At 42.3% G+C, this 25,022-nt stretch overlaps 2 protein-coding genes across 9 annotated transcripts; both read right to left on the bottom strand.

Moving 5' to 3' along the window:
- Positions 1-4,034: 4,034 nt before the first annotated feature.
- Positions 4,035-11,977, bottom strand: MIIP (migration and invasion inhibitory protein). 8 transcript variants are annotated; one of them, XM_051637213.1, is made up of 11 exons: positions 11,643-11,977; positions 10,232-10,330; positions 9,898-10,069; positions 8,873-9,352; positions 8,171-8,270; positions 7,593-7,704; positions 7,335-7,399; positions 6,776-6,905; positions 6,306-6,402; positions 5,361-5,468; positions 4,035-5,161 (listed from the first exon to the last, which is right to left on the bottom strand). In XM_051637213.1, the coding sequence occupies exons 1-11, from the start codon at positions 11,753-11,755 to the stop codon at positions 5,123-5,125; spliced, it is 1,515 nt and encodes a 504-aa protein (XP_051493173.1). In that variant the 5' UTR covers positions 11,756-11,977; the 3' UTR covers positions 4,035-5,122. The 8 variants fall into 8 exon arrangements, with proteins under 8 accessions (XP_051493173.1, XP_051493174.1, XP_051493175.1 ...); XM_051637214.1 differs by having other exon boundaries at positions 10,232-10,312; XM_051637215.1 differs by lacking the exon at positions 11,643-11,977 and adding an exon at positions 11,231-11,620 and having other exon boundaries at positions 4,036-5,161; positions 10,166-10,330.
- Positions 11,978-12,273: 296 nt separating this feature from the next.
- MFN2 (mitofusin 2) lies at positions 12,274-24,856 on the bottom strand. Its single transcript, XM_051637212.1, has 19 exons — positions 24,789-24,856; positions 24,161-24,313; positions 23,744-23,922; positions 22,990-23,125; positions 22,484-22,646; positions 21,836-21,960; positions 21,402-21,510; positions 21,209-21,316; positions 20,677-20,830; positions 20,372-20,439; positions 20,082-20,203; positions 19,629-19,755; positions 19,268-19,372; positions 18,671-18,773; positions 17,790-18,010; positions 17,524-17,673; positions 16,443-16,639; positions 15,943-16,077; positions 12,274-15,264 (listed from the first exon to the last, which is right to left on the bottom strand). Exons 3-19 carry the CDS (start codon positions 23,916-23,918, stop codon positions 15,195-15,197), a joined length of 2,268 nt encoding a protein of 755 aa, XP_051493172.1. The 5' UTR covers positions 23,919-23,922; positions 24,161-24,313; positions 24,789-24,856; the 3' UTR covers positions 12,274-15,194.
- Positions 24,857-25,022: the final 166 nt, after the last annotated feature.

Raw genomic sequence — 25,022 nt, 5'->3', positions numbered from 1 at the left:
ACAGTATAACCATGGAGAGAGCTAGCAAGCAGCAGCCAGTATGTAGTAAATTCAAACCTTTTTTATTTCATAGTAATTCACCCCATGTAGAAAGTCTACTTGAAATAGTTAAGTTATAGTGAAAGAATCATGTTCAAGGTTTCTGTTATTTGATTTTGACTGCAGTTATTCTTCACAGGTCTGGTGTTGAGCTTAAAAGATTTTGGTTTTCAGCTACTTACCAGCCAGACTCGGAAGTGCTAGAGCAGAAAATTGTCAGGGCAGACATTTGCCTCAGTCTGAATTCTTGAATTCCCCTGCTCCAAGGTAACTCTTGTGTCAGGAATGTGCCTTTTGAGAAGCCAGGAAAGTATGCCAAAAACCAACCAACCTCAAGCCTCATAACAACCCAAACCTTGCACAAGCTTGATGGTGAATGCATTTGATTTTCAGTGGGGAGATCTCAAATAAATACTCTCTAATCATTCTCAAGCCACTCACAGCTACCGAAGTTGGCTGTTGTGAAATAGCTTGACATAATTGAATTCCCACATGGAGTTTCAGAAGCAAAACCAGACTTTTTCTACAGCAGAGTCTCCTCAGCAGGATACAACCAGGAACTGGAACTGAGAAAATGGAAGAGTACCTTCTTTTGCTTTCAAGGAAACCTTCAAAGTAAAGTTGGGGAAAGAAAGTGCCATATAATTCAAAGACAGAAGACAAAGACAGAATCAACAGGAGGGGCCAAAAAGTTTGGACTAGGAGAAACTCATGACTAGGAATAGAGTGGAAGGAGACCAGCTCACTAAGGAGGAAGGCAGCTGGTGAGGGAAAATTGGACTGATTTGATATGGTAAATAACAAACTTGTTAAAGGAAATGGGCATGTGCAAAGAAATTTTAATGCTAGCATTTGTTAAATTTTGAGTAACACAGTGGGCATTTTTAATAGTGTTTTTGGAAGATGCTATTCAACCATGAACAGCATCAAACCAGGAAGTCTATTCAGCCACTCAAGAATTCCAGTCAATGAACTCTTGGCAGAAGATGCTACTGAAAACTTCAGTGAAAGGTTCCCTGCAGTGAGAGATTCAAGCACAGAACAGAACCAAAGAGAGAGGTAAAAGAAGCTTTTGCAGAGCCTTGTCATTTCACAAAAGATCTACTTTCATGTATTTTGTATGTGGGAACTGACAGGTCTTTCATAGCCAGGTTCAGTTATTTCAACGTAGCATTTAACCTGTGCAGTTCATCTGCAAGTCAAGAAACAGTTCCCAAATAAACCAGCTGTTTCAGGATTAAACACTACTCTTTCATTTACTGGAAATTACTTACAATCTTACTGCACTCCCTATATTCACCTTTTCTCTTTCTTTTTTCTTTTTTTTACTTCAGGAATAAATACACCCTTTTAGAAGATTACTGGAATTATGAGCATTTCACTTAATTCTAATAACAAGAATTTCTGCTCACATTTACACAAATATAAATCCAAAAAACTCTAGTGAATTTGACACAGTAACTAGATCTCTATTGCTGGAAAGGTATTACTAATTTCAAAATAATAATGAGATATGCCAGAGTTTTCCTTGTTAACTGGCCCTGGTGCAAACAAAATATTTGTTCACTGATATGCAATTGTTAATGTTATTGTTGCAGTTGCAATGTGCTCTGTTTATATGCCTGGGAAGTGAAACAAGGAAATGGAAAAAGTACATTTTAATAAAAAATAAAAACTTTTGGGGAAAACAGGCCTGGTGGTTAAAAAAAAAAAAGAGTGGGAGTCATTAGTTCCCAGTACTCTCTCACAGGCTTTTCGGGTAATTCCTATCATTTCTTGATACCCTGGTCCTCTTCATCTAAAAGCTGAGTGTTATAAAGCTTATCTATTAACAGGAGCAGGATAAGCTTTCTTTTGCTGACACAAACAAAACTAAGTTGGAAAAGATCACTTTTTGTGAGAAAAACAAATGGGAACATTTTCAGGACAGTTTTTTCAAAGAATGTAAAACTTCCGTCTGTGACTATAGCTGAGCATCTCAACTCTGACAATTTAGGGTCTTGTTTTTCTCTCCCTAGCAGCATAGTTTTCCTCTGCAGAAACCAATGGAATACACACCAGCTAAAGCAGAAAGTCCTCACGCTTGGTTTGCCATTGGCCAGGGAACTGGTAAAATTAAGGGGCTTTTTAACTCTAAAGAGAAGGGGCAGAATTTCTCTTGTAATTTCAGATTTTACACACTCTGAAAACAAATTCTTCTAGGCTTTGAAAACGCACGTTCCAAGAGATGAAAGCCCCCAGAATCAACACTGGCCAATCATTCAGAAAGCAACCTCATGCCACATGGCAAATGTTTAATCTGAAGGTTTTGGAGACAGTCACTCCTTGACATGCTGGTAATGGAACAGAATGAGTAGATCAGCAGCGCATTCAGTCAAGACTCTTGATATTAAGTCTCATGTAGTGACAGCAAGAAACACCCGATTCTGAGACATCACCAAAACTTACAATAATCCTAGAGGAAGCAACAAGCACTGGTTGATGTCTAACACTGTTACTGAGAAGCAGAGCCACCTTTTAAAGGCTGAGCTACACTTCTCTGTTAAAACCAATCAAAAATGCATTATTTACTGTGTCTAATTTGCTTAATTAAGCAAAGTTGGATTTCCCACCTTATGAATCAGTGTTATACACATGCAATACAGTCAAAAAGGGGGAATAAACAACCAGCTTTACCATCAAAGCATTAAACAATCATCACTCAAGTAAAAATCTACCACAATGGGCACACACACCAGAGCCAGCCATTAAGAGAAGACACAGTTGCTCAGACTAAGCCAGCAAGTTCCAAGTGCTGGGAATGTTAAAACTACTAAAATAAATCCAGGACAAGTCAAGAATGCTGGGCTTCACTTTGGCTATTCCAACTTCTAGTGGCATCAAAGTGTGAGCAACACAGTATCTTCCAATTTTGCCAAATACATACATTATTCTCCCAGTGGATTCTTCCACTGTAATCACACACATCAAGCACATGGGCAAATCAGGTTTTCTGCTCTGAAAAAGTAATAAACAAAAAGCAAAGGAAACAATTCCCTATACTAGTTCAGATAAGAAAGTGAACTAAGATACCATATTTCAACATGGAAAGTGAAATGAGTCCTCCTAATGTGGAAGTGAAACATTTTTTATTAGCAAAAGGGGCAGGTAGGATGGCTCAGATAAATAAAAAAATAATAATATTTTGAGACTGAGCATTTGTGAGAAGCTTCACCCAAAAGGGGATGTGAGAATACAAGAGGTAGGGTATGAAGAGAGGAAAAGAACCTTTCCTGAAGATCCGCTGCTCTAGACAAGAACTTAGTCTTAATCTGGACAAGGCTTAGTCTTGCAATGGAGAGATATGAAGGGGATGAAGAAAAATGAAAAAAAAAAAAGTTCCATATACAGGTAGCATTTTCAGTCTGTTTCAGCTTGCAAATGAAGGCAGGATCAAACAGGCAGAACCAACATACAAAGACACAAATTGAGGTTAACCTGGAGAAGCAGGTGCAGTGCCACTGACTTCTTTCACCTGATTCTAGTGGAGGAAGAGTCTCATAATCACATTTTCAGTATTTTCACAAGTGTAAAAGACTGAATGCATTCCTAGCTACCAAGAGATGTTTTGAGTTCAACATTGGCTCCGTCCTGCATTCACCAGACAGATCTCACATAAACTACTTAATCTAACAGTGCTTCATCTCGATTTATGAAGTGGAGCTGACTTGCTGTAATTTTTTTCAGGATAAATGAAGAAGACATTTATGACCTCTCATGGTTTGGGTTTGAAGGCATTGTTGTTAAAATCCTGAATTTGCTCCATTTAGTATAACATTTGAAAGGTAGCATTTTATATTCTCTAGATTAATTTCTTTCAAAATTATTATTTCCAGTACTGGTCACAGTAATTTGACCAATTCACTTTACCCTACAGACACACAGCCCAAAGCTAAACTGATCAGTCACATCTTTCATCTTCCATTCTAAGATTTACATTAAGATTCAATAAACTTGCAATATTCCTTTTCTGGCTTAAAAAGAAATATATTAATACATTTGATTTAATAAATAATGTATTTGATATATAAATATTTGTGAATGCCTGAAAATATCACTGGTGTAAACCAAATTCCTTCTATCAGGTTAGCTCCCAGAAATAAATTTAAGTCAGGATTCCTGTTTCAGACTTATTCAAGGCAAAATAAAACAATTTTTATTGCTTTAAATAAGTAGGAGAAGTCTATAGCATTAATACAATATTATTAATAAGCCAAATATACTTGGTTTTGGTACAATTTAAAAATTCCAACATGTTTTTTTGGTTTATCTCCAAAAAACTTGAGAAAGCAGAGACAAGCATAATTTGCAAACATTTTAAAGTACTACAGCTTTCTGATTAATAAAATCTCATTTTAACGTCCTTTTTCATATTCGTTATTACTCTGACATAATGCACCCTGTAGCTACAGACATTGCACTGAAAATAAACTGGATTTTTTTTAACTAAATTATTAAGTAACTCAAGTTTAAGGCACTAGCAAATTATGTGTCATGTTTCAAACATCTGGAAATGAACACATCTGTATGTATTCCACTGAACCAGGCCAGTCACAGGCCAATTCCTTACCCTGGCATTCAGAGTTAACGTGACACTTCTCATTTATTTAGTTGAGGTGGCAGATGAACTCTGCTGCTATGGCTGTCCTAGTGGTAACAGTACTAGTTAGTCATCCTGCACACATCACTTTATCCAGCCCTAGGTGGGAAAGCTCATGGATCTGCTTAGAAGTAGCTGCAAAAGGCAAAAAAAAAAAGTGAAAAATCATAACTGAATGTACAAACTTTCATATATGTGTATTGGTTGCTCACATAAGTGCATGACTATGAAAAGTAGGAAAAATCTATTCAAAGATTTATTTTTATCCAGAGTTGCTTCCATATCCTGTACCCATCCCTTCCCCAGGGTAATGAAGTCAGTGGTTGACAGAGCTGAGGCAACTGGATTTCAGTTTCTCTGAAATGTCCAGCTTTGTTCTGCTCCCTCTGCTGAGAAGCACTGCTAAGTCTCAAGTGTGTCTAGTGGGTCAGCTTCAGAAGATGGTCAGTCCTGGCTCCTCCTGACACTCTGGATACCTGAGTTCTGGAATCCAAATGAAAAGGATATTAATCAAAGAATACCAAAGTGACTTTTCCCTTTTTAATGAAGATTGGTTAGATAGACAAGGAAAGTCTTTCCAGGTATTTTTGTTTACTCAGTCATGAATGATTTGCATACCCTTTGGAGAGACAGGATTGGAATTCCCATTTGTGCAATTCACAGCATTTCCAGGGGCTCTTACCAGGCAAGGATGGTGAGACGGCTTCTTTTCCAGTGAAGATCGCAGATCCAGACTGCTGAGCATGGGGCTGCTGGAAGTGATGGTGTATTCCCAGCCAGCCAGGCAATGCTGTGAAAAGATGGGAATGCTGCATTAGAGCACTTTACCCTTTTCATTTACTGGGGCCCATTAGCTCTACACAATAACCTCTGCACAGGGAGGTTTTAGCAGGTAATTAACTGATTTTTGAGGAGTTTTATATGACTAACAGGAAGGAGAACTCTCTAATGAAGCAAAACTGCATTACTGTCCCCTCTTCCACCTTACACTGGCTAATTATTCCTAATCTTTTGCTTTGTGAACTCAAGCACCCGACCTCTCTGAACCTGCCTTAACTGACTCATCCAGTTCCTTAAACCTCAAAACTAGGCTTCTTCCTACCTGTTTCCTAGAAATCTCTAGGCCAGGGCCTAGGGATTAGTAATATTGCCTGCTGCATTGCCTAGGGGCTAGAATACAAACTCCACAAAACTAGTTCTAAATTCAACCTTGCCACTGTTGATTTTGCGTGGCCCTCTACACTGTGAATACTTTACAGAAGCTTGTAATTTAGACTCCCTAACATCTGTGGAAAGAAACACAGGCACTCGTAGGCACCATTTCCTGTGTTGAAAAGTCAATGCCTGAAATAAGTCAGGTGAATTGTGCTCCAGAATTATATGGCACTTTCCTTTTCTCAATGTAAAGCATCTGGAGATAAAATGATGTATTTTATGCCAGTTACACAAAGATGTGAACCCCCCCACACACACCAACGGCTTTTCTTGCTATCTCAGTGAGGCAGATCAGAAACGCTAGTGGAAACCCAGCCAGGGAGGTGAGTCCCAGATCCTCCTCCCATGCTGTGCAGGAACAATGCCCAGCCTGGACTGTGCCACCAGTATCAGCAAGAAGACAGCAACTTACCAAAGGCAATGCCAGATTGTCTGCTGGTTCAAAGCTCCTCCTGCGATGGGCTCTGTATTTGTAGGCAGGCTTAAGCGTAGACCTGGGAATGCTGACCCTGCAACCACACAAGGGAAGTCACTGTCTACACCTTCCACATGGCAGGACAAATCTGCATGCCTTTCCAACTCAGAAGCCACGGGTCTAATCCCAAACTGAATCAAGCAAAACAGTTTTGGATTGGGGCACTAGACACTTTACATGTACATTCAGACTCAGGACCAAATTCAGACAAAACATGCACTTCTCACTGACTTCAAAACTGTTTCTGCTTATGGCAAAGATCAGTAGGGAGATTTCAGCAAGAGATCTCTCTGCCTGGAGGACAGCAACCTCCTACAGAGCTGTTCTAATGCTGTTTTGTTTCTCACTTTTTCCTCTGCATTTCTTCCTCGAGTTCTACATATCACAAAGCAGCAATTCTTATCTACCTGACATAGACTGGCTCTTCCAGTGTTTCCAAGGGCTGGTGAGTACGTGGGATCTTACACACAGGGCAAGCTGATGCCGAGTCCGTAGGGACAGTGAAGAGGCGGCGGTTTAATCGGTAACAATAAACACCTGCCACAGAGTAATGAAACATCATGGTATTTCTAGTTGGTCAGAAGGTTCCTCAAAGCAGTCAGCAAAGTTGTGTTCTACCACACGTGCATTCTATAGAAAGAGCTGCTTTTCCTGAAGTACCTTTTACATTTCCTGTCCCCAAGTAAGTTCCTAAAAAGCAAAACCAAAACTTCAACCTCTTCAACTTAAAAAGAGAATGTTAGCCAATTACAAGAAACCTTGACAAAATAAGATGACACTAATTGAGAGAGGATTCCTAGAAGACTCAAAAATCTTTGGAGCAAGTTTGATCTGGTTTAGAAGCTGCAGCTAAAAATAACACCTTCTTCCTTGTCTCACATGATTGTGCAGCTCTCTTGGAACAACAGGCAAAGACCGCTCAGTTGTTTGTTCACTGAAATTAATTAGGAAGAAATCTGGTCTTACACTTATGGGAACCAGGTATCCAAGCTGGTTCTTGTTCAGGAACTATGTTATCCAGATCACTGGGCCTAAAGAAACACACAAACAAACCAGTTAGTGACAGGAGGGCAGGCCCTCTGAACAGCACCACCTTTTCCAAGTATCTATTTCTGACTAGGAGGTAAATAAAGGCCTACAAAGCCACCCTGACAATTTTCCACTCCCATCAGACTTTGCATTACTCTAAAGGGATAAATTGCTTTTTCCCCCATGTCCACTTACTCCAGGTGCTGCTCATGAATACATGCTTCTTTGTTGGCCTGTCGGAACTCATGAAGCTCAGCAAAGTATTGATCAGATTTTTCTGCTACCAAAGAGTTTGTATCTAGGAGCCCTGAGAACACCAAGGAAAGAGAACAATTCAAGGATTTACTGAATTTGGGAAGGCACCAAAGCAAGCCTAATGCAAAACAGTCAAAACAACCAAAGGTCTAAGAGCACACCATCATGTCCAGCCAGATATTTACTATATGGTTTGGGTCCCTCATTGCATTCAATAATTTCAGTTACTTGGTATCCCAACTGACCCCACTCAGCTTTGCCATTTGCTGCCTAGATTCCCTCATCACTGCCACTTCACCATTCCAGGGAAGCACAAGTCATCTCTGCCCTTGACAGAGAACAGCTTCTAACAAAACTGCAGCTCCTCTGCTGCAACCTGCTACATAAGCTCTAGATCTGTGTCTATGTATATGTCTAGGTTCTTCTGTCACAGCTCAACTTACAGGGGTTGTAAGCTGTGTTTTAACTCTTCTATTACCACACTGTGCTGACAGCTTTGCTTCAGGATTAGGATTCACCTGCAATCCAGTCATAGCCCAAGAAAGGACACACAGACGAGGTGCTCATAGGTATGGGATACTCTTCAGAGTCAGACTGGAAAGTCACAGGATCAGCTTCCTTCAGGAAAGAAAACAATCCATATAGACTTGCTACATATCTAGCAGGATATGCAAAAGCACAGCTTAGGTGATAACTGGCAGGTGCTCAAATGGGACAGCTGTGGCTTAGTTTGAGGCTAGATTCTATCTATGCCTACCAGTAGTTTGCTCCCCAGCCCTTTGTCTTCACAATTCATAAAGCAGAAGCAGGAGGCAGAAGACTGACCCAGTATTCTTCAGGGCTTTAAACAAAATGCTGACTTCCCTGCACCACACATCCCCAAACACCAGGCCACCCATGCTGCCCCAGAGGATGATAATGGCAATACAAGGAACAAGCTGTGCAGAAGCAGCACTGCACCAGGATGTTCTCCCCTAGCACATAAATCACACGCAAACGACAAGGAGTCTCAGAGCGAAGTGCCGCACCTCTTGTCTTTGGTTCAAGGGCTAAGGAAAGCAGGGCTGGAACAGACTGCCAAGAGCCCCTGGCTGCTAAGGCTGGGAATAGTTCTGACCCCAACTTCCAACTTACACACCGGGAACAGGGCAAGTAATGTTCTCCTGACTCTTTCTCCCCATCCTTACGAAAATGGGCAAAGCTTTGCTTCCAGCATTTACCTTCAACTCTTTGGACTGAGACGTCAGCAAGTCTGATTTACGGTTGATGGGCTCTCTAGTGACCACGCGCTCCCTGCTGGTCTCTTCACTTTGTATCCTGCTCAGTGATGGGTCCAGATGCCCCTCAAGCCGTTTTTTCTCATGCAAACCATGTAGCACAGTGGGCTGTTTTCTGTTCTCTCCATGTCCCAGAAGGAAAGGTTCTTTCTCCAGACTTCCTTGAGCATGGCCATCCTTATCCACTCCAGAGGTTTCCCTGCCACATGTAATGATTGCAGACACTGGCACAACGTTCTTCTCTTTCCCAGGAAAGCTGGAATCCAAACCTACTGCTTCCTGTGTCTTCACTTTTTGTTGCTGCACCCCTCTGTCATCGCTCCTGTGTTTAACAGATGAAGAGAGGGCTGCTCTGGCTGCATAAGCTCCAGGTTCCACAGACACCAACATTGCAGGGTCAGCTGTAGACTTCACAACATCGACCTGTTTTTCATTCCGTAAGGACAGAGACACACACCATCACTCAGACTACAAATACCTTTCATTAGGACATTTACTCAGTAAATCAACCTGTTAATCTACTCTGCTAACCCCTTCAAATTCCTGCAGGGGAAAAAACCCAAAATCCTTATATTATTAGAGACATTATTGTTTGGAAAACATAAGAGAGGGATCCACTTCCAGCTAAATGCAGCTTTTCCCAGTTTGAGGAAGTGCTAAACTTTCAGCCTTTTGTCCTTAGAAGAAATAATAGGTTCATTCCTATCTTAGATTAAGAAACCTACATTTCTTAAGCAGGAACTGATCTCTGAATCATTTGCAAAGATAACATACTGGAGACCACACAATAAACAGTTAAAAAAAAAAATCTAGCTACTTTTCTAACACTCTGTATCTGCATTCCACTTTCTTCCAGCTCCTCCATGTCCATATATCTCCTTCACCACACTACTCCACAGGCAGACCTGCTGCCTATCATATAAGGCCCCTTTTTTTTCCAGCAGTTTTAGCACAGACACAACACATACCCCTCTCTTGGGCAAGGGGACAGATCTGTAAGTAGCTGCTCTATAATGGAGAGACGCTGGAATGAGAGGTTTGCTGGGAAGTCTTTTTCTGATCTCCTCCTGCTTTGTTCTGAGGCTTTGTAGAAGGTCCTGGTTGGCCTGACGCAGCCTCTTCAGGTGCTCTAACTCCATCCTATGAAAACATTTTCCTGTAAAGCCAGAGGAAGGGTGAACTAGATAAATGGAAGCACTAAGAAAAGCATTCAGGAGATGCATAAAAAACACTTACAACTCTACAAACATCAGGAGTGTTGATCATAGCTCCTGAGAAATCAGCCGATCTCAAAACTCTTACCACAAAGAACTACCACCACTGCATACTTCTCTCCCCTCAGATGTACTCTCAGGTATTTTGCACCCAGAAGCTTGTAGCTGACTGAACAGACAAGACACTCTTGCAGAGGAAACAGAAAACATGAAAAAAGTCACATCAAAAAACAAAATAAGAGCCATTTTATATTTAGGACAACTTTATGCAATTCTGCTTTAATGTTCTTTTTAAGCATCAATATTTATGTTGTGACAGTAACAGCATGCTCCTAAGTTCAAAATATGAATAATGAACAGTCAAAATAAGTATTAAATCAAAATGTTCTCCATGTTACCCAAGCAGAATGACTCCAAAAGGCTCAATTATGACTCAAGAACAGGGCTCAGTCAGTTCCAGTCCCACACATTAACCACTAAGGGTTATTGCCCTTTTATTAGATTGGAAGAAAAGGGAGCTAATAAATAACTAAAACTTAGTTTGACTGGAAGGCTGTCACACTGTTCAACACATTTACAAGGTCACAAGCTGTCCTAAATTTGCAGGAAGGTGGTGGTTTTTTTAAATAACAACAAAACAAAATTCTAACCCCAAACCCCCACATTGGTTTTGGTTAGTGATTAATTATGTTCCCAGAAAACTATGTGGTTCCCTGGGACCTTTTGCTCCAAAGGATGCCTAAATCCTTCCCCAAAGTTAATGTGATCTGTTTTTGTCTGCTACCTTGGCAACGGGATATGAGGAATCCAATGCATATGGTGTATAACAGCAATGGAATGATAACCAGCGCTAACAATCAAAGAACTGTAACATGTTTTGTTACAAAAAATAAGTGAGAGGTGCCCTACCAGACATAACATAGAAACATACTAGTCTTGAGGCACTGAATTTGAGATAATTTGAACAAAACAGAAGTTATCACCATATTCACAGGACAAAGCTAACTGCATCCTTTCATCATTGCTCGCTGGAAGGTTAATACTCTGAAAATAACATTAGTCAAGGGACTTTCTGGAAGGGTTTTACCGGATGAGATCCACTCAGCATAATCTACAAGAAGCCGTTAGTCCTTCAGGCTCAACCCCAGGGGCTCAAGCTTATGAAACTGCTTTAGTCTGAAACCTTTACAAAAATAAGCTTAGCAGTTAAAAATAAATAATGGTTGTCTCGGGAGCCAAGAACTCCCATCTCCGCAAGAAAGGTAGCAGAACTTCCGGGAGCTGTTTCTGCGCAGACGCGCTGGTTGGGCGGTCCCATGCCCAGGAGGAAGGGGAGATGACCCCGGGCATTGTTAAACTCTCCTTCCCTCTCCGAGAGGCCAGCCTGGCAGCCGCCGGAACCGGGCAGCTGGCGAGTCTCACCGGGCCAAGCGGCTCCAGGGCTGCGGACGTTCAGACCCCCCCGCACCGCTCCGCCCACACCGCGTTTTCAGGCCCACCTGCGCTCCGAACCGGCGGTTGCCCCGCGATCCCGGGCCGGGGGATCCCCGCCTTCGCTCCCGCCGCCGCCGGGATTCCCCCGGGCGGCCCCGGCCCGGCCAGCCCCGCGCATGCCGGGAGCCGCGGGGCGGGCCCAGCCGCGGCAGGACCGGGGAGCCCTGGCGGCTGCTGGGGAGGGCACAGCCCCGAGCTGCCTCCTCTGAGGTGCAGAGAACCGCCTCAGCTCATTGTCCGCACGGACCACGCACCCCAGCTCCCCCCGAAGCCAGAAGGGAGCTGCCTGGAAAACTCACCACTGAAAAATCTGCCTTTTTCTAACACAAACTAATCAACTGTGAACACTGACTCACAAGTTCTGTCTACCAGCACAGCATTTGCTGGCCGTTACTTCCTGCAACATTCTCAAGAAATCACTGATTCGATACCATCGATTTAGTGTAACTTCAGAAGGAATCTCTAACTTTCTATCAGATAATTCAGTATCACTGGTCTCCTTGTTAATTTTCATAGTACAAACGCAGATAAAAGGCCACTACTGTCAAACATGCAATTTACAGTAGCATATCATCTGAATACATTATACTTACACTTGAAGACTGTATCACGACATGGAGAACACATCGGGGTAAATAGTTTTCCAATTAACTTTTATTTGGTTTCCACTGTTTACAGCATTGATACAGGAATAATTCATGCAAATGTATCACCTTAAATACAGCAGAAAGAAAACTCACTGGTAAGAGTATTTCGAAGAGCTCCATCAACATAACAAAATGAGAAAAATAAGTAGCAGCAATAAGATAAAGTGCCTTTAGCTGACCTTCTTTAAAAAGAGTTTGGGAAAGATTGGTTTGGAATGACCCAACCTAAGGATTAGTTTTCTGTGTTTATGAAAAGCAGAGAACAGCCTCCTTGTTGATAGTGTTCATTCCTCCACCACTCTGAATTAAAGAAGTACAGCTATGTTTTCTTTAAGAGGAATCCAGCTCATAGGCCTCTCAAAAGATTGATTCTCTATCACTTGGGCTTCTAGGGACAAGGGTTACACACATAGATAAAAACTTTTTCCTGCCATGTTAACAGTTTTGCTTCTTAAAAAAATCAAGTGGTTCTTTTCCCTGTTGTATAGGTTTCAGCATTACCGTGAGAATGCCTCTATCACCAAAATCTGAACAGTATCAGAAACACACACATTGGCAACACACCAGATTCTAAGAACCCATCAATCTCTTTTCCCTTTACAGGTCACTGGCTTAGAGACAAGCTCATGTGTCCCATTTCCCTTAAAGGCCCACTGAAGGGATGCTAACAGCACGTGGCTTCAAAAGCAAGGTCAGCATTTCAGGTAGCCCAGAGCTGCTGAGCAGCAATACTTAATCATCTCCCTCTACCTGGAACTGACAATTTCCTGGTGTATTAGGGATGAGCTTAATGCTTTAACTCAATAGTGTTAATATATAGCCTATTATAAATGTGTATGTGATAGCCTGAGAAACTAGAGATCTGAATTTATTCACATAGTACCTGCAGCAGGGTAACAGTAGATGATTCCACTTACTCCAGTATACTTCACCACAAGCCTAGAGATCACATTTCCAAAGGCAAAGACTCAAAATTTTACTTCCTCATTCTCAGATCTGATCCAAGCTTTAAGTTCTGGTGGTTGCCTGAAGAAACCAACCAAGACCAGTGAAGCCCTCTGATGAAAACGGCTTTTCAAGTTTGGGTTGGATGCAAAGCTAATGAAGTGAAAAGTTTGCTTTGCTTCCTGCATTCTGGGGACATAACAAGAGTCTCACTACCCGCTCCTACATTATCAAGATACTTCAAGTCTTACTGCAGATCTTAGAATAGCCTAAAGTACTTACTGGTATTTCACTATTTTTACTACTCACAAGTCAGGCTTCTTTCTGGAACTTCTGTGACACATAAAACAGGGGACTTGTCACATGCACATGTTCACACCTGAGCATGAACAAGAAATCCCAAGGCAGCTGATACCATTTTCAAGTGGAAAGTCTCATTGTCAACAGGAAAAAAAACAAATCACTGTTAGTAGTTGAGAATTCAGCTGGGACCTGCTCAAAGATAGCCCATGTTCTCTGAAGTTTGGTGCTGAACAGATTTAGGTTGTCACTAACCTCAGGAATACAGGATCTGATTCTGGATTCCTCAGATATTTTGTGGGGAACAGAAAGGTTGTACCCAAAAGATAGCAAAATATTGACCCACTAAGTGGAAAAGAAACTTTGCAACATAGGAACCTAATCCTCTTACTACTGAAATCAGTGGTAATTTCTCCAAATGGAACAGACTGAAGTCCTTAACAATTCTCAAATCTTAAACTCCAAATTCAAAATGGCTTTAGGGCAAAACTCAACAATTAATTTCATCCATTTGCAAATACAGAACATCTTTGAAAAAACAAGTTGCCTTAATCCACTCTTGCCCTGGCATGAAACACAAGGGGCAAGTCTCTCTCCCTGCCCCACAAGAGCTGCACTTACCAGCTCATTCTCATACTTAGAAGAGGAACAACATCAAATCATATTACTACAGACTGCAAAATTCTATGGGAACTCTACATGAGCAAAATCTCTTCCAGCTTGTAATCCACATGCTGTTCTTGTGGACAAATAGTGGTAATGGAATTCCAGAGGCCTGCTTCTAGAAACATAGCTGTGCATTTCCAAAAAAAACCCCACACTCATCAATTTATCTCATAAAACAGTTCATCACATTCTTCTGTCAACTAGCTTCTCTTTCCTATTTCTCTTCCTCAACAAGATGCCAGATTATCAGCACTATCCCCTTCACAGGAGCTACTTGTCTTTGTCCATGACATGAAACAGGCCAGACTGCATTATTGAAGTGCTCTTAAGAGGAAGAAACTAATTCCAAAGACAGTAAGCTTACCAAAGCAAAATCTTAGTCCCTTTTGCTCCAGAAGAGAACTATGTTTTGTTCATAGGTTTAAACAAACTGACAGTAATAAATCTTCCTATGAAGGGCCACGGTGATTTCTGTCCTGGCCTATAGTAACAGAGTATTAACCTAGGGGATAGGCCTGCATAGGCTATAAATGCATTGTGATACCATTACATCTGTGTGTGTGGGATCTGTCTTTAGGCAAATGGCTGCTTGTCACACATACATAAACCTGGGGCTTGGAAGTCAAAAGTTGTCACCACGTAGCAAAATGAATGACTCCATAAGGACATGTCAGAATAACTTTTAACCTGACAAACATTTGTTTTAGATTTGTTACTGTATTTGGTTTTGCTTTAAAAAGCCCCCTGTAAATGTATGAAGCACACATTCCTTCTGAAGTAGCCAGGTCTCACAAGGAGGAAAAAGAGGAGTTATAAACAGCTAGTGTTTAGAGGTGGGACACAAACAGGGAAGCAGAATCCTATTGTTCACACAACACTGGAAACGTAGCAATAGGCTCTTGCTCGTTCCCTTGAGGGAATTCCATCACCCACCATGTTCTCTGCAGTAATTAAGAGAGCACTGACAGGAAACAGTGTTGGTTTTCTCTTCTTTCCACACTATCTGCTTTGCTGCAGGTATTGATGCGTGAACATGTTGAGTTCACTGTCAAGCCAACCTGCTTTATTCCTGCAAGGACAGAAAGTCTCCATTAAGTGAGTAAAATAACTCTTCTCAAGCCAACCTGAAAGAAGCATGACTGAATTGAGTGAAGAAAAAGGCATGGAGAGGAGTGTTACAAGTCCATTCCAAAATGCTGCTGCCATTCCTTGCCCTTCCTCAGGTCAGGAACATTTGCCTGCTGACAGTCCCTAGGCTCTCAGATTCAAGCTGAAACCTTAGTCACAGCTTCCCATTGAGATAAGGAATGTTTTGAAAAATTCTTCCCGACAGCCTTTGCAGGGTGAAGAAAATCATCAGCCAACTATGTACAAAGGGTGTGTGGGTGTGGGTGTGTGGGTGTGACTTTTTGCATAATTTTATACTAGTCTGAAGGAGTTTGTAGTAGAGGACTGTATGTTTTGATAAATGGAAAGGAACTGTAATTCCAAACAAACCACAAACAAGAGTGGTAAAGGTGTTTTGTGAGATGGAAGATTTAAATGACTGTAAACAGTACATCAGAAAGTACATAGTGAAAGGGAACACCACTTAATAGGGAAAGATGCTGATGTCTGCACATCAAACACCACAATGGAAGAAGCACTGCACTCAAAGATACACCCTAACCTGAAATTCTTGGGGCAATCTCATGAAAAACAGTTGTATGCAAATGTCTGTGTATATGGAACAAAAAAAAAATCTCACCTGAGCAGTTTCGCTTTGCTCTGCAGTGAATCCAGAATTTCAATTTTTTTATTCATGGCAGAAATTTCCTGCTCAAGATTCTCCCGTGTGACATCCACTTGCTGACACAAATGAGCAAATGTTCCAGCAAGCTCTCTATAAAACAAGGAGAACAGTTGGATACGAGGAAGAGTCAGATCGAGCAGCAAATGCAAGGAATTAAACCCTTTTGATGTATAGTGATGATGTTGCTTAGATGCTCATCTTTCCACTTCTGCACAAGAATGCTACATCAAAGCAACTCTGAGAGGCAGAAGTACACTAAGACTAAAGTTTAACATCACCTAAACATTAGCTCAGTGATTCCAAAAAGCGTAATATTACTTTAAAATATGCTCACTTCCGCACTTTTAAATCTGGAATGCAGTATGTAGACTTACTTTGTTTTAGTGAGGAATTAAAATAAAAAGCCCCAAACAACAGATTTTAGATCAAGTTTTAGCTGAATATAAGCAACTCACTGTTGGACTTGGTGGCTGCAGTTGGAACCTGTGTAGCTGACAATGAGCTGCAGCTTCTCCCCGGCGTACTCCACGAACTGCCGTTTGAAAGCGCGCTCTTTTGCTTTGGTGGTCCAGGTGAGGCGCTCGTACACGTAAAGGAGCCCATAAAGGCCAAACGAGAGAGCAATCAGCCTCCAACCCACAGCCTTCCAGACCTAAAAAAAGCACAAGGAAAGCCAAATGACAGCCATAACCTAAACATTGTGCACCATTTTTAGGAGTTAGCATAAAGCATTTATTTATATTCTAGGCACATAAAAATGAGCTAGATAGATAACATTGACTTGCAAGTGGTGTCTGACAGCTTCCTACCAATGTCTGGTCTAAACAATAAAATACCCAACCTAAACTGCTGGGGGGTGGGTTAATCCTTCCAGCACATTTAAATTATATTGCAAGTGCAAGATAACTTTGGTTCACAGAAGCTCTGTTTCCAAAGTGAAAGACTTTTTAAAGCAACCATCTCCCCTTTCAGAAATCACCCACCCCTGGACACCGTGACACACTACAACAGCAGGTAGGTATGAACTGGCACTACAGAAACTTAGATTCTTCCTGCAATGGGAGCCAGAGTTACCATGCAACCTGAGTTAGATCTCTTATGCCTCCACAGTCTGGGGAGATTTGAGATTCAAACCAGTTATTATTTTCAAAATGAGAAGTGCTGATTTTCTCTGAAATAAATTAGGCATCGTATCTAAAAATTAAGTGCTGTCCTCTTCTTCCAGGAAGGAAGATATTTCTGTCCCGATTCCCCTGTAAATGGGCAAAAAAACCTCACCAGATTTTCTTTTATTCTCACAACAGAATCAGAGACTAGCACTTTTGTAACATACTCAAAGAGTTATCTTCACAACAACCCTGGCTCCAAGCCTATTATGTAAAATAGCTCAATATTTATACACAATGAAAGATCAAAAGGAGAAAATATTTCACTCTCTGTGGACAGCAAACATCTACAGCACTGGGCAGTGCAAGCACTTTTCAAGTCAGTGCTCCAACTTTGTGCATGGCAGTGGTGCTCAGATTGCCAACTCACCACGCCTCCGACCACGATGATCCCCATGGAAGTTCGGGAAGTTAGTGAGGCCAGTCCAGTCACCATCGACACCATGAGCTCTTCCTGGGTCATAGAGCCTTGAGGCAAAGGAGGCAGACTGGGATTTGCTGGTGTTAAAGGGCGTTGAATCTAGTTGGAAAAGCAGTGACAAAACAAAACGAGTAAGAGAAGACAAGCCCTAACTTCAGCAGCCACTTAAATTATGACTGTCACATCTACCCCAACTCCTCAATGAAGTGTTTTACCTGGTCATTATAGCCCATCAAGGCCCGTCGACCATTCTTTGGTCCCAAAAACCTGTTCACCAGCATTGTCCATCCAAGAGAGAAATGGAATTCTATGTCCTCTTGGAAGTCAGCACAAAGCTTGTCACAGTTCAGATCATAGCTGAGTGTGAAGCACTGCCGAGGAACTAACATGTCTATCTGGCCACGCAACGAGACTGGGAGAAGAGGTTTTAAACCATCTGCACAGACAGAGAATAAACATATTTTAAAAATGGCTACTGAGTTCAGAAAATTAACCAGACTTGCACTCTGTAATCAGGGTGGTTATGGGTTGTTCCATTCTACACAGTTATTTTTCTTAGTGCCTTAAATTTTCGAAAGCCAAGCATGTTTCAAAGCAAGAGATATATCATGAATTACTATTTGATTCTTAGTTCTTTAGATCAACTCAGAAGGAAATTTTTCCACAGACCCTCCTAAATGCTTAGAGATAACTGGTGAAGTTTGCAGTTTAGCAGTAGCTTGGAAAACAGAATGTGAATGTCAGTTCTGAAAGTGTTTAGGCACCACAGTCCTATTAAAGTTCACATTCAGAGGCACCTAGTCATAAGTCTCACATTTCATTAGGATCTTCATCTGAGACTTTGAGGTTTTCAAAGTTCCTTTCTGTCATGAGGATTAAGCTGACTGTATATATTCATCAGCAAATGACTGCACAAGTTCAGACACAGAGTGGAAAAAACAGGAGTAACTAGTCCTTTCCACAACAGCATTGTTAACAAAGATGGAAACTAAGATGATGCCAGCTGCCTATCAGGTATTCAGATGAAAGAGAAACCCAGAACATCTGCACAGTTGTTTTGCATTAGTTAAAGGAAAATGTTGCCTGCTGAACTGACCTATCATTTCTTGCTGCATTGTCTGCAGGGAAGCTGTGATGGCATTGGAGCAACGATCTGACATGTTCCGACCCAGGCCTTCCTCAATGTGCTTATGCAGCTCCTGGCAAAGAAGTGTTACTGAGCTTAAAATAAACATAGGTGAAGATGCAGGCTACAGGTGCTAGAACTTGCCAGTTAAACCCCCCTCCCCTCCACAACAGGAGCATGCATTATGTCAGCCCACAGTTCTCATATTAATTTCATTTTTCTCCCCATTCTTCCATGAAGGAGAGAGGAAAAAGCAAAATAAAAATATCTCATATGTACTCTGTAGTCCAGGGCAAGTTCTGTTTGATCTATACAATGTGATACCTCACATGGGTATAAATTTATCACTGAAATTATTTTTTAAAAATCTCTTTTAAATTAAAAAAAAATGTTCACTTTTTACAGAAGCTATCCAAACGCAAAAGCCATTCTAACAAAGTATTTTCCACAAGATGAGAAGCTCAGCTCATATCCTAGTTGGAAGAATGTTGAACATGACCAACTTGGGGCCAAAACCAGGCCTCTTTATATTGCTTAAGCAACCTGTATGATGCAAACTTCACTTACACTCTTGTAAACTTTGAGAACTACTTGAGATGGATGGAAGTCTGCTTGGTATTCATCTACCAACACTGAAAGCCGTCTGATTTCTTCTGCCATTGCATTTGACACCTAGAGAAACACAGGACAGTTTCTATGGATCCTGTCCTAGGGAAAGACCAAAAAGCAGCCCTGAAGACATGCATTTCTCAGTAAGCTCTACTGAGCCCTAAGCACTGTAACTGTGCAGTGCCAGACCACTGTCATCTTCTGAAAGCATTCCTGCTCTTCCCATCTGTAACTCCCACATTTCTAGTACTTCAGTCCTTTGTCAGCACTTTGCATTTTCCCCACCATGCTGGTAGCTGTTACAGACACTCCTCCTTACCTGCCTCTCCACTTCCTCTGTGATCTGTTTTATTTTCCTCTTATAGTCTTGAGTAAGGAGCTCCAGCTGTTTGTCAATAAAACCCAAACGATCCTGTCGCTCTTCTCGCATTTCTAGACAATAAACTCTGGTGCAAAAAAAAGTGCCCATCAAGAAGCCAGATAAATGCATTTTTGATCTACAAATACAATTTAAATTCCAGAAACAAGACTGATTCTCCTGCCCAAGAATAAAATGTGCCAGTATCTATAATACATTGCATCCACATGACACAGGACAAATAAGAGAGGTTCTTCTCACAATACTTTTACAATTCACTAGAAGACCAACAGTGTGCGTGTCCTTCCCACTCCCAACCATGCTGTATTCTGCTTTGCATTTCAAAGGCTCATCCCTTAGATTTCTCCAGGAATACAAGTTTTAGTTATGCAAGCACCAAGCATCAGTTCTCACCGCTGTTCCTGGGCAGCAATATGCACAGAATCCATGATGAGACGAACATCTTCCGCGATCTGCTTTGCTCTCACCGTGTGCTGCTCAAACTTGGTTTTTACTGCTGACTGCGAGATGCATTCCTGAACAGAAAAGGCAGCTGAGATTAGCAGCAGGCAGGAGGACACTAACACAACTTCTCCTTCCCATATAACCTCATTCCAAAATGTGTTCCCACTCCATGTTTAGAAACTCCAGTTCACAGCCTTTGAGGAGTAAGATCTAACGAGGTTAGAACACAAAACGCTCACCTCAAATCTTCTCTCGAAGTTCTGAAACTCAAACATTCTTACTTGAAATCCATCTGCCAGTGCTCCACCTGAGAGAAGTACAAAATAACTACTTAATCTTTCAGGGAGCAATCTGATGTTGGACATCAGGTGATACTCCTGCTTTACCCTGAAGCCAATGCAAAAATGCTGCTAAATCACCTCTTTTGTTTTGAACTGTTCTATTAATAATCCAACCCACCCCAATTTTATCCATTTTTTGGTACAAGATATTCTCTATTTCCTTCCCTATAAGAAAACTGAGAGCTTCTGTTAGCTTTCCTCACCTCCCTCTGGCATCCCTTGAGCCTTCTGAATCCTTGCATTCAGCACTTCTTTTGCAGACACAAAGAAAATTCGATCCCCTGCCTGGGCTCGATCCACCACACCCAGTTCATCTACCAGGAAACTGGTACATCGCTCCATGTGCTGTCGTCGCACCTGAGGGACAAACAGGATAGATAAATGCCTTGTACACTCCATCTCTTAGAGGTCAGCCCAGGCACCCACATGCCCTCTGCTGGTCTAAGCTACCAATGCAAAAGAAATTTAAAAAAACCGTTGCTGCTTCACAGAATCTTGCAGAGGTTGTCTAAGTGATCTCATTTCAAGAGGCTCTAGTGAAATTCCTGATATCCAGCTCAGAAATGTTGAGTCACATCCTGATCACTAGTCTATACTCCCTCTAGTCTCCACACTATGGTAATAAAAACCCAAACTGTAAATCACATCCAACAGTTTATGAGTGTCAAAGCAGACCAGTCAAAATGGGGCCTACAGTATCCATGCAAAGAGAAGTAACTTAAACACACCACAAACCTCTTCCATGTATTCTGGCTCAGAAGCAGAGGCATCCCAGCGGTTATTTAAAATAAATATATTGGGTCTAGACAGACGTTCGTTCACCTTGTGGAAGAACTGCTTCTCCTAAGCAAAATGGAACAAAACCTTTAATATATCAAAATGTATCAACTTTTAGCCAAATTCACTGAACAAGTGGACTTGAACGTACAGTTTGCATCAATGTTGATTCAGAATTTGCCACCAGGACAAATACATCAGCATCCAGGCAGAATTTGTCAATCCAACTGTCCAGCTCTGTGGTTACATCAATGCCAGGGCTAGCAATAGAAAGGGAAGAGACATTACTATGCTGTAGAAACAGCAAAAATAGAACTTAAAAAGGTTAATAAGAAACATGTTTTCAGTTTTCCAGGGCATTCAATTCCCATGTCTGAGCCATACTCTACTGAGGTGACACAGAGTACAGACTAAAAGGAAGTATCAAACAAGAGAAATCCTGACTGCTAACGACAGCAAAGGACTTTAGTCACTGTCATAGATTAGAACAGGGTCAGTTTCCTTGATGTTTGTTAAACTTGTACTTGAAGACATTTCTGTAATTAGTCTGTGATAAGCAGGAAAGGAAAGAAAGATATTTCTCACCTGTCCATCAGCACCAGGTCATCTTTCAAGAGAGGACATTTGGAATTGGGCCACATTACACTGACTAGGCTGCCAGCATTCAGAAGTTCATCTTGATGAAGGGCATGAGCCAGCTGGTTTACTGTCTATTAAAGAGATGGATAATTTATCACATTTTCTGTATGTTAAGATGCATTAACACAATTACTTCCCCTCCATGGCTGTTTCACAGACAATTTAAGATATACCCCAACTCTAAATCACTTTCACCCTGGGAGATTTTCCACATAAAAGTTGCTTGAGTCTCCTAGTCAAAAGGCAACATCCTAGTGAGAGTCTGAGAAATCTTCCTTTCAAGAAAAGCTACCGAGGAATTATCTGGAAGTCTGTGCCTTCTGTCAGTCACACAGAGCTCAGAACATCCTTAGTCATCATTTCAGTTCCCTGCTAACACTAACAAACACATAATCTTTTTCATACAATGAAGTTCCATCCTATAACTTGCTCCATTCCTCTCTTCCTACACCTAACAAAATCCCATTCTTCACCTGTACTCCTTTAATGATTAAAATCCTTAACAGTGACATTTATTAATTGTGCTTTCATTTTTTTTGTTACTTTTCTGCCACTTCTGAAGAGCTCTTCTCCTTATGCTTAAGGAAATTGTACCTTAACACTCTTTTTTTCCTCTGAGCCTTCAGTAAGCAGGAAAGCTTCATGTCCATCTGTCCCTTCTACACGCAGGAAACAATTAGTGGTGTGTCCAATTCCTGAAGGAAGAACTTTGTCCCAGAGCATGGCATTTATGACAGTGCTTTTCCCATTGCTTGTCCTGAAGTCAGATTGAAGAATAGTATAGCTAGGCTTCTGATACTCAGATATACTCATTTTGGTATTACAGAAAGCAAGTTCTCTAAACCCAAGCAGTATCAGAAGTATCAACAATTTAGGTGCCATTGGCAAAAAGACTTCTCTATTTTTTTAAGAATTCTTCCAAATCAAATAAATACATGCTACAACCTTCGTTTTCAGTTTACAGGAGAACTACTTCCAGCAACATGCACATGACAAGCAAAAGCTGGAGTCTCTATGAATATTTTTTACTGGCTACAATCCCAACGACGCCCGTTGCTTCCCTGAGTGGTGAGCGCAGGCAACGCAAGCACGTGACTCACCTGCCAAAAAAAGCAACTTTCATGTGTCGTCTTGCCAACACTTCACTAATACCACTGACTTTTGACAGGTAGCCTTTGACTTCCAGTACCTGCTCTTCCGTGGTGACAGGATCAAGCTCTATGTTCCTATGTGTTTCTAAAATCAAAATACATTGTGTCTGAATTCCAGGCCATCTGCTTCAGTACTGGATGAAGCACCAGTAACTTCATGATTTAACACACACAGCAAACACCTGAAGCAAATTTGTAACAGCATTTATCAGCTGGTCTCTTTTGTGTGCCTAATAACCATTCTCATCCTTAGGACTGCCATAAACCCTTAAAAAAAATATCTTCTGCCTGTATCTTAAGCTGTTAAAGCCAATTATTGGCATTTGCTACACGTCACTACCAATTACACGTCTAGGCAAAATACTCGTAAGTATTATAGGCAAAAAGCCTAAAGGGCCTTTTATAGTTTATAAAAGAACTCCTGAACAACATAAAAACCAAACATAGCTCACTAACTAGCTCAGTTTCATAACATTTGCAAATGTCTTAGTTTTCAAATATGGCCCCTGAACTCCACCCAAGTTCCATAAAATTATTTTCTGTTCTTTTAATAAATATTGATATAAAAACAGACATGGATATAAAAACAAGCACAGGTCTAGCAACAAAATTTAACTGAATGAGGGGTTTTTTTGTGTGTATATCTGGAGAACTGTGTGTGGGTGAAGCAGTTACATGCTTGTGGTTCAAGAATTCAGCTTACCTTCCAGGAACAAGGAGCTCTCATTGATGTATGCAGCCAACTGCTCAAAGATACCATTGATTTTCTTCTTTGCAGTGACAAAATGTTTCAGTGGAGAGGCATTTACCTCAGCCATGTGTCTTTTATCCTTCTTCACTGCAACTATTGAGTTGGAACGAGTAAACAACAGGGACATTGCGCTACAGGGAAAAATCCAATAAATAAATATGGTTCACCAAGTGCCAACAGCTAGTCAGCTAAGCATCCTACTGAAAACTAGATAAATACACGTTTTAAAAACAACCTCCTTTCTTTCACAAAGAAATTGCTTCATTAGCAATTACTTCAACAACAGAAACAACAACAACAACAAATAATTTCATTCCTCCTTTAGGGCAACAGGCCCCCAACGATCCCTTCTCCCCTTCCTCTGCTTACTTTCACGTTACGATGAGTTACGTTTTCACAAGCCGGACATGATCAGCTCGAGTCCCTCTCGAAGATGAACGACTGCAGTTTTCCTGCCTTCTCCCTCGCCCAGGCCAGCCTCCGTCCTGCAGCTCTTTCCTCGACGCTGACTTCAGCCCGTCTCTGCAGCAGAGGGGAGCAGGGTATTAGGGGAGCAGGGTATTAGGGGAGCAGGGGGACGAGGGGGGCAGGGGGACGAGGGGGGCAGGGGGACGAGGGGAGCAGGGGACGAGGGGAGCAGGGGGGTGAGGGGAGCAGGGGACGAGGGGAGCAGGGGGGTGAGGGGAGCAGGGGGGTGAGGGGAGCAGCGGTGAGGAGGCACAGGCAGCCGAGCTCCGCCCGGGGGATGCTCTGGGCAGCCGCTCCGGCCGCCGTCTCCTCAGCTCTGAGGGAGCAGCGGGACTGAGGGCGCGCGCACCAAAGGGCGGGAAGTGCCCCTCTCCCTCCCCATCCCCTCAGGGCGGCGCCCACCCCCGGGGGCGGCAAGACCCTCCCTTCCCCCTGTGCCTGCCCCCCGGGGAGGCGACCCCCTGAGACCGCCGCCCGGCCCCCCGCAGCCCCCACCTTCCCTGCCGCCAGACACCGCCCCACCGCTCACCTTCACCGCCTCCCCCGTCAGGCCGCCATCTTCCACCCGCGGCTCCGTCACTGCGAGGCGCGGGAAGGCGCGTCACGGCCGGGCGGGGCCTGGCCCGGGCAGCCCGGGAGCTGTAGTCCCGTCCCCAGGGCCCCCCGGGAGCTGTAGTCCCGTCCCCAGGGCCCCCCGGGAGCTGTAGTCCTGTCCCCGGCCCCCCCGCCAGGCCTCTCCGGCCTTGACCCACGAACAGAAGCA

The sequence above is a fragment of the Apus apus genome, chromosome 20 (genome assembly GCF_020740795.1).
Source record: "Apus apus isolate bApuApu2 chromosome 20, bApuApu2.pri.cur, whole genome shotgun sequence".
NCBI lineage: Eukaryota > Metazoa > Chordata > Aves > Apodiformes > Apodidae > Apus > Apus apus.
Note: the sequence above shows the minus strand (reverse complement) of the source record. Positions and strands in the feature narration are given on the sequence as shown.

Bases quoted from the DNA above. Each gene is read 5' to 3' on its own strand.
- MIIP (XM_051637213.1), bottom strand. From the start codon at position 11,755: ATGCGCGGGGCTGGCCGGGCCGGGGCCGCCCGGGGGAATCCCGGCGGC. The intron at 10,331-11,642 runs GTGGGCCTGAAA...TTCCTCTGCAAG, and splicing joins ACCGCCGGTTCGGAGCGCAG to AGTGTCTTGTCTGTTCAGTC. The intron at 7,705-8,170 runs GTGAATCCTAAT...TGGTGTTCTCAG, and splicing joins GGGCTATGACTGGATTGCAG to GGCTCCTAGATACAAACTCT.
- MFN2 (XM_051637212.1), bottom strand. From the start codon at position 23,918: ATGTCCCTGTTGTTTACTCGTTCCAACTCAATAGTTGCAGTGAAGAAG. The intron at 19,756-20,081 runs GTGAGAACTGAT...TTTTTGCACCAG, and splicing joins ATTGCTGCCCAGGAACAGCG to AGTTTATTGTCTAGAAATGC. The intron at 18,774-19,267 runs GTAAGTGAAGTT...CTTCTTTGCCAG, and splicing joins TTCTCAAAGTTTACAAGAGT to GAGCTGCATAAGCACATTGA.